General features: G+C 35.3%; 1 protein-coding gene across 2 annotated transcripts in view; it reads right to left on the reverse strand.

Annotated features, from left to right (window-relative positions):
* IFT57 (intraflagellar transport 57) overlaps window positions 1–17,043 on the reverse strand; it is a 55,924-nt gene that overhangs the window by 37,895 nt on the left and 986 nt on the right. For both annotated transcript variants that reach the window (XM_032406487.1, XM_032406485.1), the window contains exons 2-5: window positions 14,728–14,890; window positions 13,811–13,929; window positions 10,536–10,626; window positions 5,912–5,980 (exon numbers count right to left, since the gene is read on the reverse strand). In XM_032406487.1, the coding sequence (XP_032262378.1) occupies window positions 5,912–5,980; window positions 10,536–10,626; window positions 13,811–13,929; window positions 14,728–14,890 (442 nt within the window). The remainder of the gene's footprint in view (window positions 1–5,911; window positions 5,981–10,535; window positions 10,627–13,810; window positions 13,930–14,727; window positions 14,891–17,043) is intronic.

Consider the following 17,043-nt stretch of genomic DNA (forward strand, 5'->3'; position numbering starts at 1 on the left):
TGTGTGTGTGTGTGTGTGTGTGTGTGTGTGTGTGTGTGTGTGTGTGTATATATAGAGAGAGAGAGAGAGAGAGAGAGAGATTGGGGCTTTTTCTACTCTCCTACAGCACATAAGAATGTTGGTAACATTCTAATCCCAATCCCTTAGTTCCAAACTCTAGGAAAGGTGAAAAATTATACAAAATAAGAAATGCATTAAGCTATGTGCTGTCCACAAGTTAGGTTATATTAATATCAAAACAACCCTGTGAAGAATTGTGTCACCATTGTACAGAATAAGCAGAGTCACAGGTTAATTTACTAAGGCTAAGTGTCTAGTGATGTGCAGTCCCAATATGATTCAAGGATTATTTTCCACCATGGTGTCGACGTCGAAGGTATGGACTCAGATCTGGAAAGGACCTTGAGAAGTCCTTGCTTCCTACTTCTTTTTAGGCTCACAATAAAACCAGGACGGAAATAAGGATCTTTCCTATTCCAAGCGTGGATTCAAAAGCTACACTAAAGATCAAGCAAAACTCTCTTTTACACCCAGCAAGAACTGCCATTTGAGCTTCTTCTGAGCAATGCAGAGTACATCTTTTCTTCTCTAACCTACATTTTCTATTCACCTCCAGATGTAAAACTGATGGGGTGGTACAGGTTAGTTACCAGAGAAATAAAAGCATTTACTCAATCATGTGTTCCATCACGCTCAGACATGTGGTGCTTTAATTGTTTCTCCTGTGAAATACCAACCGCAGACTTCTCAGTCACAACACAGGAGGACAAACAAATGTTTTAGGAAAGGAGAGGAAAACCATTTTCCTCAAGCAGGAATCAGAACCAGTGATAACCGAGGGGGCAAGCTATATTGCAGATCAGAACAGTACTTTCTCCCCCCTATATTACTCAGAAATGACGTTTTGTCAAGAAGTGAAATGTAAATCAAATGTAAAATGATGAAAATTTAAAGTATTTAAGATATCAGCCAAAGTAATCCATCTTCTTCCCTTTTTTGATTATAATCTTGCAGAATTGCCACAATGACACTCTAAAACTGAGATGACATTTTTTTTCTAAGCCCAGATTTTTGCTTCCTTACAGCTTTTGCTTTTTAAGCTAAAAATTCTCTCATTTTTGGTACAATGAATTTTTTGCTAAGTAATTAAAAACCAATTGTGTTTAAACCTTTTGAGATAGTTGGTTTTATGCTGTCTAACTCAGAATTTGGTTTCTAAAACCTCAAATTTAGCATCTCAAGGAAGAATGGTATCTATGGCATGTTTGAAAAAAATGTTTTGAAACGAAGTGATGGACATTTAAAAATAGAACTCAGAGCGCACAGCTTCCCTTCCATCTTTTCTTCACTGTGGGGGGGAGAAGGACACATCTGCGTTACGCTGCCACAACACTGCTATGACTCTGAGCTTCAGAATGGAGGGGAGCTACAAAGACCACTTGTAGTTACAGCGTAGCTGCCACAACCATGCAGGCAGTTTCCAGTTAACATACTCGAGATAGAACCAGAAATGGCCTGAACAACGGCCAAACACCTCACCACCAGCGCCTTCCTTCCCTGCTCCCACCCCTCACATCTCTGACATTCTACTGTACCCCTACCCATCAGGGGCTCTGCCCAACTGTGAGAGCTTTAATACAGCACCAGTGTCTTCCCCCATGACCACTCTCAAGGAGCCTTTGGCTAAATTTTGGATTTCAAGAATATTCAGGAATCAGAGGGACAGAGAGAATGTGGAAGTTTGTGGGCTAGCCTTGAAGACTAATATTTATCCACTTTTTTCTCTTCTAAGAAAAGCTCTATCAAAATTCAAATAGCTAACCTACAAATAAAATTTTGGAAGATAAAGTAATCCCTTACTAATTGCAAAAGTTGTTTTCTTTGAAAATATTATATTTGGCAAAACTGTAATTGCAGTAAGAGATAAAAGGGCATTAAAATGTACTTTTTAAACCTCAGAGTAAATAAATATTCTGAAAAACAACTGCTTCCAATATAAACCAATTTCATCCCTGTAAGCATTCAACATTGACTGGAAAAACCATATTCTTAGAATGTCATTGTCAATGTTCAGGAAACACTATTGCTATGTCATGATCCGAGTAGGCAGACACTTCAAAGTTTAGTCAGTGGGCACCTGGTAGCTCTTTACAAATTCTTCAAATTAGCAGTTATAGGATTCAAATATGTTGTGGTAGTCAGGAAGATCGACCACCAGGTCTCCTTCCAAGGAAAGACGTGCTGCCTCGCTGCAGGCCATGTGGCCAGCAGACAGCTTCCTGCTGCCGGCTACCTCAGGCTGTCTTACCTGCAGGGCCACCTGGCAGTATGTCCCCTCCAGGGCAGCCTGCCTCCAGTGACTGAGCCAAGCAGGCAACACTTGCTTCAGCAGGTTGCCCAAAGCTTTGTCAGGCCTGAATCACAGCTACACTTCTCCCTCAGCCCAATTTCTTCCCCCCTTCCTTTCAAAATGAACATCCTGCACCCCAAACTCTGGTCTCACTGTCCAAGTCCAGAGAACGTAATCTGCAGCATGTCTTTTCCATGTACATTCTCTCTCGCTCCATTTACCACAAATCTCAAGAAAATTCTGTGTATGCTCATCTTCTTGCATTATTATGATACTTAAGAGCAAGCACACTTTTTTAGGATCTAGACATCAATTTATTTAATGAAAGAAAGGAATATATTAGATTCCTCCCGGGATCATCCTACTTGGTACATAGAAGAGGTCATAATTATTGTTGAACAATTCTTTTCTCTATGAAGATTAAACTATACCTTGCCTATATAAAATAGCATTCATTTAAGCATGTATTCATTCAATATTATTCCATACTGAGCACTTTCTACACACCAGGCACAGGTGAAAAAGTACTGAAGAAAGTTCCCACTCTAGAGGAGAGTGCATTCTAGTGACTGAGATAGACAACAGATAGAAATTGAGATAGACAATAGACAGAAATTAATTCATTGCCAGGGTCTGTAAAGAAAAATAAAGCAAGGTGAGAGAGTAGAGAATGACTGGAGAAGCATCTGTTGTTTCAAAACCGCAGCTAGAGAGGGACTGCTGTAATCCATAAACGGCTGGGGTGGCACAGTCACATCTACATTTTGTATATCAATTTCCTAGATAGTACATAACATTTTTGTTCTAGTGAAAAACTCACTGCGTGCAACTTTGCTAAAACAATATTTCCTCTGCATTGTGAGTCCACCTGCTGCATGAAACATAAAATCTTCAATCTATGTTACTAACCTATATAGCAGTTCTGTCTTGGGGAAAGAGCAGTCTAAGCCATCATGAGCTAGAGTCAGATACAGCTGTCTCAGGCAGATGGCTTTAGTGGGCATCAGAAGCCTGCCAGATTTTTTAAAATATGAAAGGGTTTTCTCCCTCATTAGTACTTCATGGCTGACCATCTACAAACACCTGGTGTTCAGACTTCTTCCTCTTGTGAAAATGCAACCATATATAGTCTTAGCTCAAAGGGGTTTATGTTATATAATCTTTGTCCAAAGGATCTAATACCTAGAAAATTTATAAAGGCACAGGTAGAGGAAAACTTACATAGTTCAATTAAGGTGAAAAATTGAAATCAGAACCTACAGGAACTTAAGAGTAGTGGTCTCTACTACTCAAATTAAATTACTTTAAGTCCTTCCCAATTCTCAAACTACATTGTCCAGAGGGAATCTCAGGTGGCCTTTAGAGGTCTCTATTTATACTATCAATGGAAGAATAAATAACACAAATGACAGTTTTGTTCTGAGAATAACTGCATAGTCATCTCTTTTGTTTTCTTCCCTTATACTTTAGAACTTTGCTGTCATTTTCAACACATACAGGAACACTGAGCACCACAGTATCCTTGCTTAACATAGGAATCAAACCATACCTACCCGGCTGAAGTTTAAAGCAAACTTAGTTCAAATTCAGCTACTGTAGTTTTATTAAGTTTTTTAAGAGTATATTGTCCCAAGGTTATAAATTTCAGTTTTTGTATCTGTAAAAGGGAGATAACAACATCTACCCAAATACTTTACAAGGTCAGTAAAGGATGTGTTTTAAAGTACAATTGACCCTTGAGCAATGTGGGAGTTAGGGGTGTGGACCCCCAATAACCGAAAACCTGGATATAACTTTTGACTCCCCCAAAATTTAACTTCTTTATTTTTTAAATTAAAAAAAATTTTTTTTGAGTGTGTGCATGTGTGAGTTGGGGGTGGGCAGAGGAAGGAGAGAGAGAATCTCAAGAAGACTCCCCACTGAGCACAGAGCCCAACATAGGGCTCGCTCTCATGACCCCGAGATTATGACCTGAGCCAAAATCAAGAGTCGGATGCTCTCAACTGACTGATCCACCCAGGCGCCCTTCAAAAACTTAACTTCTAATAGCCTACCATTGACTGGAAGGCTTTCTGATTAATTAATACATATTTTGTATGCTATATGTATTATATATTGTATTCTTACAATAAAGACAAAAGAAAATGTTACTGAAAAAAATCATAAGGAAAATACATTTCCAGTATTGTATTTATCGGAAAAAAATCCATGTGTAAGTGCACCTGTGCAGTTCAAACCCATGTTGTTCAAGGGTTAACTGTACTTTGAAAACTACAGAGTGATCTGCAAATGTACTGTTACAACTGGAGTTTATCTGTTTGGATTTAAAATGATATACTGTATCATATTATATTATATTCTCAAACTTCAATTGAGCAATAAAAATACATTTATTTATTGGGCATCTTCTGTGTTACACTATGGAGACTATAAAAAATGATAGTTATCTCCTATAATCAAGGAGTTTATACAAATCAGATTTGAGAAGGTGAATGTGGGAAGATGTGGTTTTGGTTTTTGCCAACACTTATTGAACACTATCTATGTGCCAGACATCATTATAAATGCTTTATATGTAGTAACTCTTTTAATCTTTAAAAACCCTATGAAAAAGGTAATATTTTTATCCTCATTTTACAGATGAGGAAGATATGGCACAAGAATTTTTGGAAACCTGCCCAAGGTCAGACATCTAATAAGTATTAAATGTATTAAAGTCAACTCACACATTCAGGCAAGTTAGCTACAATGTTACTCGTTATGTTTTATTGCACCTCAAGTTGGGCAGAAAACAAGAAATGTATCATTAACAATAACAAATAATGCTGACTAACATTACTAAGGCAGTAAATGACAAATGAAGAGATCATCCTGGGATAGAATGGCCACCGAAGTCTTCATGATATGCGCCCAAAGCTATATCCAAACTTGTTTGTAGACTTTAGACAAGAAAAATAAAGGGCAAATGAGAATATTATATTCTATATATACCTTTTTGAGCAAGCAATAGGTATCCCTTTATTGAAATATACATACAGGAAAATACAAAAATCCCTTATGTACTTTTGAAATATCTCATTGAGTGGGTTCTCGTTTATAGACTAGATTTCCTAATTAAAACAGAGCAAACATTGACTTAAAGCAATGTCTAACTACCTATCATACACCAGTCTTAAAATAATCCATTTTATTTCAAACAATAACCACTTAAATATTTTCCTGTAATCAAGACCATTCAATGCTAGCCAAATACAATGGAAAATAACTTGAAATCAAATAACGTCTTTCTATAATAAAAAAAATGACAAATTATTTTCAGCTTATGTGAGAAGCACTGTGTTGATTTTCCATGGTGCAGACATGAGGCTGTCCCACTTGTCCCTCTGGATTTTTATATTTGCTACAATTGTAACATTTTATATACAGGAAACAATTTTTTGAGAGCTACTTTTCACATGACACACAAAACAATGGCAAACAGTGGTTTCTACTTGTTTCAATTTCCAGCAGAACAAGTGTACTGATTGCTTGTTGGTCCTGTGTGTATCCCATGCAACTTACCAAGCGATATGTCTGGGCCTTTAAGACGTTGAGATCAATAAAGTTTTCTTCACTGTCTGTCTCCTCTTCCTTAGAAAAAAAGAGTTTTAAAAGTTAATAATTATAAAAAGTTATAATTTAAAGAATGTATTTCCAAGTTTTTACATGCATAATATACTAAGCTCAACACAAAGACTAATGCATGAAAAGGTATTTAAAAGCCTAGTGGTGTGCATAAAGTAGGGCATAATGTTATTAGCAGCTCATCTGTTTTTTGAGGTTTTGATGGTACCTTTTAAAATAGGGCCTTTTTATAGTCACTGAAAAAAGAAAAAAACAGGAGAAGGGCCATTGCTGTAAAACTAGGGATAAATAAATATAAGAATAAAACAAGAAACACTGCAGAATGGCACATCTAAAAGAGAGAGATAATGGAAGGAGTTAATGACAACTTTGAGAACATGACTAAAACGGACAAAAATGAGGTTGACAGACACAGAATATTTTCACCTGCTCCAGGGACCAATCCCATTAATGCATATTTTTGACATCTCATCTCTTATATGCTCAAGTTTAATAAATTAATAAGATTAGTCATTAGTACTGCTTAGCTCATGGCCCCTAAACCTATTTAAAGATATTAAAATATTAAATCTATTTAAAGATATGAAATATATATTTAAGATACTAACCATGTATCTTAGATATTAACTATCTTAAAGGATAGTTCGAGTAGATTCCAAGTTGGTCCTGATCCCTGGGCCAACTGGTATGGGGGGGTAGGGTCAGAAAGTGACCCTTTGAGAGGCAATTCCTTTCCCAATATACAGCAAAAATGGAGTCTGAGCAGGTTCTAAAGCATGTGGAACAAAAAAAAATAGCCCCCCTTTCTCTTCAAAGGTCTTCGTGGTGACAAGTGACATAGTGGGTGAAAAAATTTAACAAGAGACTTAAGGACATGGTAAGACAGTGACTGGAACTTGGTCCTCAAAGAAAAAAAAACAAACAGTAAGTGTGTGTTATTTGGTGGACACTTCCACATGTACAGTTCTACAAAGCTGCAATGGAAGATTTCAAAGATAATCCTCATCTTCAAGAACTTAGAAGGATGTAAGACAGTGGTTCTCAAAATGTGGTTCTGAGATCTGCAGCATCAGCATCAGCATCACCCGGGAGCTTGTTAGGATGCAGATTCTAAGGTTCTATCTCAGATCTACTCTGAAACTCTGGGGGTGGGGACACTAAGGTAAGCTATGAGAACTATGCTAATCTTTGGGGAATTGGAAAGATTTTATAAAATATGAAGCAATATAAATGCAGAGTATAAATACACTCAAGTGACATTTATTTATTTTATGTTTACATTTTTTTACATTCAGGGAGGAGGGACAGTGGAGCACAGAGGTATAGACAAAATTGATGTGACTGTTTACATCTTAAATCTTAACCATAAATGCAGATGCACACCTTTGAGATCCAGCTCAGTTTATTCTGTGTTTGCATTGATGATGACCTACTTAACAACCAGAGTAAATGATTGAAATGCCAATGACTCAATGCCCATGGGAGAAGAGACAAGTTTATTATGCTTTTACAATAACCTAATTAGTACTGTTTACATAGGGAATCAATAAATACTTGTTGAATTAGTACTGGATTAAATGCTAATAGGTAAAAAGCTTTAATAGTAGGCAGTAAAAAAAAAGGATTTAAGTTACTAAATATTACTAAGAGAGCATTCAAAAGGAATTCAAATATAAACAGACTTAGAAAAAAGTTTTAAAATAAGAGGATTCTGATTTCATTAATATAGAAGACACTCAACAATTTCCTACCATTTCTATGCCTAATATGTACTATGTGCCCTCCTAATTCTCTGCCAATTACTAAGTATATGATTATACATAGCAGGTGAAAAAATTGTTTTGTGACCAATACTTCTTTTATCTTTTTTTAAAAGAGTTATCAATGTGTCCTATCTTGACTTGACAAGTCTAAATCTGAAGGATTCTAATTTCTAGATGATTATAGTAGAACTTTACTCTGTCAGAAATAATTTTTTCCATGCTTGAGCCACCACGCAAACTCTGGCAACAAAATAATGTAACATCCCACAATCCAAACACTTTTTGGCACTCATCTCCTTAGCAAGAGGGATGAAGAGGTAACGGAGGGCTACTTAGAATAACATGATGACAATAAGAAAGAAAGAAAAGGAAAAAATTCAAGAGACTTTTTAAGTAAGGGAACCAGCAGCCTCAGAGGCAACCCTTTGAGGAAGACCTTCCGTTTGGTCTAATGACAGTAGAAGGTCTCTACCTTACAGTTGGGATAAAATATGCAAAGAGGCAGCTTCCTAGTTTGTTTCTCTAATTTACACACCTAATGATGTTGCTTTGGATTTTAAAGGGTTCTCAGAAAAAAATTAGCTATAATTTCTAAAAGTTACATAGCAATTTGCTGACAAGCTGATTTTGAGTCCAATATTGGATGAACACCCACTTTGCACTAGTAACCTGGAGATAGAAAAAAAGTGCAAAATTGGTTTCCATCCCTATAGAGTCTTCTTTCTGACTAGTAGGTTTTTGTACTTTTTTTCCCCTGACTGGCAGTTTTGAGTTATGTCTCTGAAGCTAAATGTTAATGTACTAGGACCAGGTTTCTATCGATAAACCATTAACTAATAAAGTTACTAAAAAGAGAAGATGAGGAAAATACCTGAGTAAAATAAATGAGGTCAACGAATGGGAATATGTGAGAACTTAACATTTCCTGAGCCTGAATGGAAAGACCTATTACACAAGGAATAAAGTTGAAACTCCTTAAAATGGCCAAAATGATTTGGACCTGGTCTATCTTTCCTGTGAATCGTAAACCACACACATGCATACACCCGCCTTACTTAGGAAATCTGGCCCCAGTGGTCTTCTCTCAGCTCCTTGATCAAGCTAAGCTCCTTCCTGACTCAGAGCTTTTGTACATGCAGTTCCACCAGGGTCTTGCCCAAAAGGTGCTCAATAAAACACATGCAGAATGAATGAACATATATTTACCTTCACTTTTAAAATGTAATCATATTTTTAAAAGATATCTTTTAAATTGATTAGTTTTACAATGGTCTTTTTCCTTCTGTAAATAACAGAATCAGCTTTTTTCTATTTATGGTTTAAAATATTTATACTGCTGATAAAATACATGTTAAAAACTTTGACAATACAAAGAAGCATAGAAAAGGAAATAATTAGGGTGCCTGGGTGGCTCAGTCAGTTGAGCATCTGCCTTCAGCTCAGGTCATAATCCCGGAATCCTGGGATTGAGCCCCGTGTCAGGCTTCCTGCTCAGTGGGAAGTCTGCTGCTCCCTCTCCCGCTTGTGCTCTCTCTCTCTCACTCGCTCTCCAATAAATAAATAAAATCTTAAAAAAAAAGGAAATAATCATCCATAATCTTTCTACCCATATATAACTAATGTTAACATATTATTTTTTCTTTTTTGTATATTTTACATACTTGGGTTTATGTACAGCAGAAATTATCATCCCTATATCACTAACATTTCTTTGTAAATAATTTTAATGGCTACATAATATTCTACTATTAGGATATAGTCTATTTAATGGTTAGTTTCAGCATTTGCTAAAAAACGATGAAGTGATTCTTTGTGGCATATAATAGTTTAATAAATTAAGCTGAAATATTGAATATACTTATTATCTAATGATTTATTTATTTACTTTTTAAAGATTTATTTATTTGAGAGAGAGGTATAAGCAGGGAGAGCGGCAGAGGGAGAGAGAGAGAAGCAGGCTCCTGGCTGAGCATGAAGCCCAATGCGGGGCTCGATCCCAGGACCCTGAGATTATGACCTGAGCCGAAGACAGATGCTTAACAGACTAAGCCACCCAGGCACCCCTTATCTAATGATTTAAAAATTCACTTGGAAAATGTAATTGGCTTATGACAATAACATACACTTTTAAAAAAGGGGTTTTCCCCTGCTATTTCAATTTCAGATCATAGGTATACTTCCTAAAACACCACGGTCAATCCATCTCTGGTTCTGAGAAAGTGCTCCTTTTCTCTACCATTTTACTAGTTTAATCTGTTATAGAGACTTAATCATTTAGTTTCACAATATGAATGGAATGTTAAGAATGGTAAAGGCCCATATGCTGCCAAACAATTTAAATAACGTTGGTATTTATAAGTATTTTTAAAAATTCCTAAAGGGTAGTACTTATCCTAATTTTAGAAGCAAAGAAGAGTTGCTGAGAAATGAACAGTGTTCTTACGAAGTAGAATATATTAATCCTAAACCCTACTATTCTTTTTCAAGTTATTATTTATGGCCTATTTCAAATCATGAATGGTTACTAATAAAATATTTACTCTTAGAACTAGCAGTCCGCTATTTCCTGTCTACAGTTCAAGAACCTCTGCTATAATTCAGACTTTAATCATTAGAAAACATGAGCATTAACTTAATCAAAGGTCTAAATAACTGATTCTTGGTACTCTATTTAAAAGCTTTTCTTCTCTAGAAACAATGAAATGAAATATGTTCCTAAAAATGAAGTCTAGGGGAATTAAGAGAGGGGAAAGGAATTCAAAGGTAAAAAGAAACAAAAAGTTCAGCAGCACACATACCACAAATTCTTCATCCACTTTATTTAATGTTAATTCTGCATCATCTTCTGGGACAGTTTCTTCTTCTAACTCTTCCACTGGGTATGTTGGTCTAAAATAATAAGGCTTAGTATGTGATGAGAGTTAAAAACAAAACATTTTAGCAAGACAGAAAGGTATAATGTGAATTTTAAGAATCCCCTCTACACCAGATCTTGTCCTTTTTTACCCCCTTTCCATAATCACTGTTACATGTTTGATGTATTCTTTTTGAAACTTTCTATGTAAAGAAGCAAAAATGTTTATCTCCAAATTTAAAGAATAAATATACACAATTGGGATGATATAATGCATATTGTTATCCAACATACTTTTTCACTTACTAATTTACCACATTTAAGTACATATACATTTTTCTCTTTTTTTCCCCATACCTGCACTGTATTCCACTGAACAACAGCACCATAACTAATTTAATTAGAAACTGAGGCTGAACACTGAGGTGGTTTCTAGTTTTTTTACTAAACAATATTACAGAGATCATCCTTGTACATTCATCATTATGTCTATCATTTGTCATATCATTTAGAATAAATTTATATAATAGCTGGGTCAACAACTTTGTACATATTATTGTTTTTCTGTATGTTACCAAAAACCAATTTCCAAAATGTTACTCTAATTCACACCCTCAACAACAATGACTCTATTTCTATATGTTCACAAATACTGCAAACAAACTTTAATCTTTGCCAATCATATAAGTGAAAAATCTCATTTTAATTGCATTTCTTTAAGAGCGTGAGTGAACATCTTTTCATGTTTTAATTGGTTATTGGTGTTTCTATTTCAGTGAAATGCCTATTTATGGCCTTTGCCCTTTTGTATATTAAGAAAATTAATGCTTTGCCTAGCTTGTGTTAAAAATATTTTTCCTAGTTTATCACTATAATCTTGGCTATTCAGGACTGTTACAATTCTTATTACATAGACTTGGCAACCTTTCCTTGTGTGGATCTTAGCAGCTTTAACATCATATATACATGGCTTTTCCTTCACATGACACATCCCCACCCCTCTTTGACCTTTTAGTACTCCTATAGTTTCATTTTTCATATTTATATCTTTGACCAATCTGAAATTTATTTTGATAGAATAAAAAGGGTTCCAGTTTTTTTTTTTAAGATTTTATTTATTTATTTGACAGAGACAGCGAGAGAGGGAACACAAGCAGGGGGAGTGGGAGAGGGAGAAGCAGGCTTCCCACTGAGCAGGGAGCCCAGTGAGGGGCTCGATCCCTGGACCCTGGGATCATGACCTGAGCCGAAGGCAAACACTTAACGACTGAGCCACCCAGGCGCCCCAGGTTCCAGCTTTCTTACTTCCAAAATCTAATCAGTGGTCCTAACACTAAGTATTGAACGACCATTTCTCCAACAAGATTAATGACATGTATTTCCCATATTAAAAATACCCGAAAGTATTTAGGTTTATTTCTAGAAACTTATTTAAAAATCCGTACCTCAGACAGATTAACAAAATATGAAAATCAACATTTAATATTAAGGAAAGAAAGTACTGAGAACCAAATCAATCTTCTTAAGAAATAAACTTCCTATTTTATTAATTAGAATTAGATAATATCTCAAAAGCAATGTTCTTCTAGGATTTGCAATGACATATTTAATATATAAAATAATCATCTATAAATATGTAACTTCTATGTAATTTATATATTATGTAGCTGACATATTATCTGATGCCTACTTTTTTTTTTTTTAAGATACTTATTTATTTATTTATTTTAAGAGAGATAGAGAGCACAAGTAGGCAGAGTGGCAGGCAGAGGGAAAGGGAGAAGCAGGCTCTCCGCTGACCAGGGAGCCCGAAGCGGGGCTCAATCTCAGGACCCTGGGATCATAGCCTGAGCCAAAGGCAGCCGCCCAACTGACTGAGCCATCCAGGCGCCCCTGATGCCTACTTTCAATATTTTCCCCCTTATTCTTCCCTATGTATTTCAACGGTCCTTATAAATTATCCAAATCACAATGCATGGTCAAGAATTAGATATGCCTAGAAACAAAGGAAGTACAAAAGTGAGTATTGGTTGAGATACTAATGGCTTCAGGTGAATTTAGAACACATTGGGCAATAAATTTAATAATATTTAAAAATGCCAAAATGGAGTAGCACATTTCATAACTTGTCTTGGAGTCTAATAAAGAAGTAATGTGGATCATATAGTTATTCCTTATATTGCACTAACTGGTAATACTTAGGTTGAAGCATATGAAATTGCCATTTTTTAGTTCAATAATAAGTGAATATCAGTAATTTCATATGGTTCAAGTTGATGATGACCTAAGTCAAGTACATTTTTTTAAAGTACTTATTAATAAGGGAATAGATTATTTATAAGAGAATATAATTGAATAAACATTAAGATATTAACAGGGAACAATATATACACCTTTCCAAAGAAATTTTTTCTCATCCCAAAGCACTGCTTGCTCATGTTTTACCTAAATAATGCTTTCCACAATCTCTAACCAGTCAATAATTCCAATCTTCAAAGAACCAAATTTATGTATTTCCTAACTATATCTTATATAAATTGACAGTTTCTGAATATTTTATTCTCTTATCCATGTGACCAACATTTATTGAGCATCTATGATATACAAAGTACTATGCTAACTTCCATAAAGTACATATGAAGAGTTCATAGTTTCTTGCAAGAAAGCCAGACCTGTAAACAAATGTTTTAATACCAAGGGATAAATACAATCATAGAAATATAAACAAATCACTCTCAGGTCAGAGAAAGAAGCAATGAACAATGCCTAAGAGAGTGTCAGGTGGCTTCTTCAGGTGGCTATTATTCTTGCCCATTATCTATAAGCAAAAGAGAATATCCCATTTAAAGTATTATATTAATTTCCATTTTTTCCTTAAATCTACAGCTATCAGTTACCCCCATGTATATACTATTTTTGTGTGTATAAATAAAGAGACCTTGAAGAAATTTCCTACATTGATAAAGAGACTCAGTTATAGTTAAACCTTTAATATTATATATTTGAACTAGGAAGGGGCATTATAAAATCAGAACTGGTTGTGACTATACCAGATATTCCAATTTTGTCTATGCAGACATTTGTAATCACCTGTGGCATTTTCAGTTTAGAAGAGTCAAGAGGAAATATTTCTTGTCAGTTCAATTAAATAGCTCCAAACCCATAGAGGAAAAAGCTATCCACATAAAATTCCTATTGCAAGGTTGGGTAATTTTTTACCTTTTCCAGGTGAAACCAATATATTTTAATGCTTCTTCTGCTAAACAGTCAAGAACATAGCATACATGTTCTCCATAACCTGACTTTAATTTTGAAGGAGGAAAATCTGCAGTTCTGCCCTGAAATACAAAAGATAAACAGGGTATTACTTGTTATTTATATTCCAAATGTCAAAATATTTTAAGCAAAGTACTGCTGAATAAATGTATCACTTCTCTACTTTTCAAATAGGATTTAAAATAACTGTAATTATATTGCTTCTTAGAAATTCATCTTCTCAATCCATTGATACATAAAAAAACTAAAGGAAAATGAAGACGTTTTATTGTCAAAGGTATCAAATTGAAAGGCAATAACCTCATGACAGAACAAGTAATTGATCCTGTTAGGGTGGAAAGAAAAAGCTAGTAAAACTACTAGGTAGGTATCCTACCGTTAAACAACCATAGGAAGGACAGAGTGAATCACTTGTCAAAAGTTAATAACATGTGTGCCAAAAATTCTTACTGCTTGTCCCCCAGGAAAAGTCAGAAATGAAAAGTACAACTGCTATCATGGTATATTAAATCAAAGCTCCCTTTCAAAATACAGTGTTTCAGCTTCCTACTAGCATTTTTTAGAAGAACTAAGTATCCATAAATTTACCTCTGAGACATAACAAGATTAAGAAAAAATATTATTACTTTGGGCTATAAAGAGTACATTGAACATTTTTAGAAGTAGCATTAATATTATAATATCAACCATTCTGAGGTTTTATCTGAAAAATCCAGATATAATTTTATGTATGTATGTGTGTGCACAGACATAGTTATTCACAGAAAATTCATCTAAAAGGGTAGCATCTACATTGAATAACCAATATTAAAATTCATAACTTGACAATATTCTGAAAGAAGAGAGTTGTTTACACTTACAAATGATCGAAGCTCAGATAATATGTTAGATATAGTTGCATTAGGGTCATCATATTCTTGAGGTTGCTCAAAGGGGCGTCCTGCTCTGTTAATCAACCAAGCAGCAAGAGTGCAAAACATGTAGAACTGTTCACCAGGGTTGGTAGGCAGTGCGAAATAGTGTCTGTTTCAAAACAAAGTGGGGAGGATGGAATATAAAATATTGCAACAAGCCCATAGTAACTAAAGGGACTAAGTCCAAAATTGCTAAAGAACTTTTTTTTTTAATGGCTTTAAAATCAAAAGACATTTATAATTCACTCTGAAGTTTCTGGTAATCCAAAACACTCATATTAAAGTTTTTAATCAACAGGACTAGAGCAATTGCTACTATACACAAAATATTAGATCAAAGATCTTACACCCACTAAATGCAGGGCATGTTAAAAAACTGATCATGTACAACTTTTGCCAATATCATTTATATGTCAGGAATAATGAATAAGAGAGTACCCCTTGAAAATGGTAATTGGGAATTAAGAGAATTTCAGAGTTTAAAAGAAGACTTTAATGATTATTCACTATGCATTTTTACAATGTCACTGGTATCTTTACATACTGTTCCTAACCTATCAAGTATGTTAAACAGTTGTTCTCATCTTGGCTGCATATTTGAAGCACCTGACGGAGCTCGTCAAACTATTGCTCCTGGACCAAACGTTGCCTCTTCCCTTATGAATTAAATCAGAACTTCTGGGAGTAAAGCCCCAGTACAAGTATGTTTCAAAACAAATCATCACATCCACAGTTTAACAAACATTTGTTGACTTTTGCTAAATCCCTAGCCTACTAAAAACAGTCCTACGAAGATCAATATATGATTTATACTTAAATAGGTTAAGAATAAAACTTGCTAATAATATTCAAGTCAGTTTGATCAAAGATCTTTGTTTTATGTGCAGTTATTAATTTTATGTGCAGTTTATAATTGTATTTATGGCTATTATAACTATTTTTCATAAGAATCAGCAGTCCACTCTCATGTTTCCCAAATTTTTTCCTGCAGGGTAGTACAAATGTTCTGAAAGATAACAGCTGGGAAGAAAAAGGTCAGGAAGTCCTTCCAGGTATATGTTCACAACACTTTCAAAGTACCCACTAAAACTACTGAAAACTCATCTTTTCCTTCCAGGCTGATACCAACTCCAGAACAGAGGACTGGATACCGACAGATCCTCCAGATGTAGGACAGTGGTTCTCAAACTTAAGCATGCATCAGAATCACCAAAAAGCCTTGTTAAACAGACTTCTAGGCTCCACCCCTAGAATTTCTGATGCAGTATACCTGGAAAAGGGCCTGTGGCATTGCATTTCTAATAAATTCCCAAGCGATGCTGCTGCTGGTCTGATGACCACAGTCTGGGAACCATTAAATTAGGATATTGCCACGCAAATCCATGATTCAAAATATCCTGCTGAACTCCTGAGGAAATAGTACAGTGGTTATACCACTAGAATCTTAAGGCCATTTTCTTTTAGTTTGAAAAATATACTTGGGGACAAAAATGCATTTTTATCATAGAAAATGTTGGTTGTTTATACTATCCTTAATGACTTATTGAAATAATAACTCCCAATCCCAAAACTCCTATCATAGATCAAGCAACACTACTTTTTCCTCTAACTTTTCTCCTGTTAGGGACTGACTTAGCAGTATGGGCAGTTTACATAGAGCCTACATATCTTAAAATTCAAGTTATTGGAAGAGAGCGAGGAATGAAATCAAAACTGTCAAGGGAGGGGCGCCCGGGTGGCTCAGATGGTTAAGCGTCTGCCTTCGGCTTGGATCATGATCCCGGGGTCCTGGGATCCAGCCCCACATCAGTCTCCCTGCTCAGCGGGGAGCCTGCTTCTCCCTCTCCCTCTGCTGGCTGCTCCCCCTGCTTGTTCTCTCTCTCTCAGTCAAATAAAAAATAAAAAAATCTTAAAAAAAAAAAACTGTCAAGGGAAATTATTTAAGCCAAGGTATAGCCATTAAAAGAAAGTATTACAGATTTTTAATCTAAATTGCATTTTACACAATAAACAAATATAAGTATTAACTTATTTATCTGGCTGTCACTAAGCTACACTGATTGTGAGAAAAAGTGCTAGCTGCGCATTACCCTCAACAACTAATGGCACTGACTTCAGGATACAATGGACTTTTCCCCATCAGAACAAGGCAGAACTTGAGGTTGTATATAGACACAGTTCCCATTGTTGTCATTTCATTTGTCTTTTCCACTTCTCAGTTTCTGAGAGTACTCTTACTGCAAAGGTAGGGGTCTTTTAAAC

Source organism: Phoca vitulina, unplaced genomic scaffold (assembly GCF_004348235.1).
Source record: "Phoca vitulina isolate PV1807 unplaced genomic scaffold, GSC_HSeal_1.0 scaffold8, whole genome shotgun sequence".
Classification (NCBI taxonomy): Eukaryota; Metazoa; Chordata; class Mammalia; order Carnivora; family Phocidae; genus Phoca; species Phoca vitulina.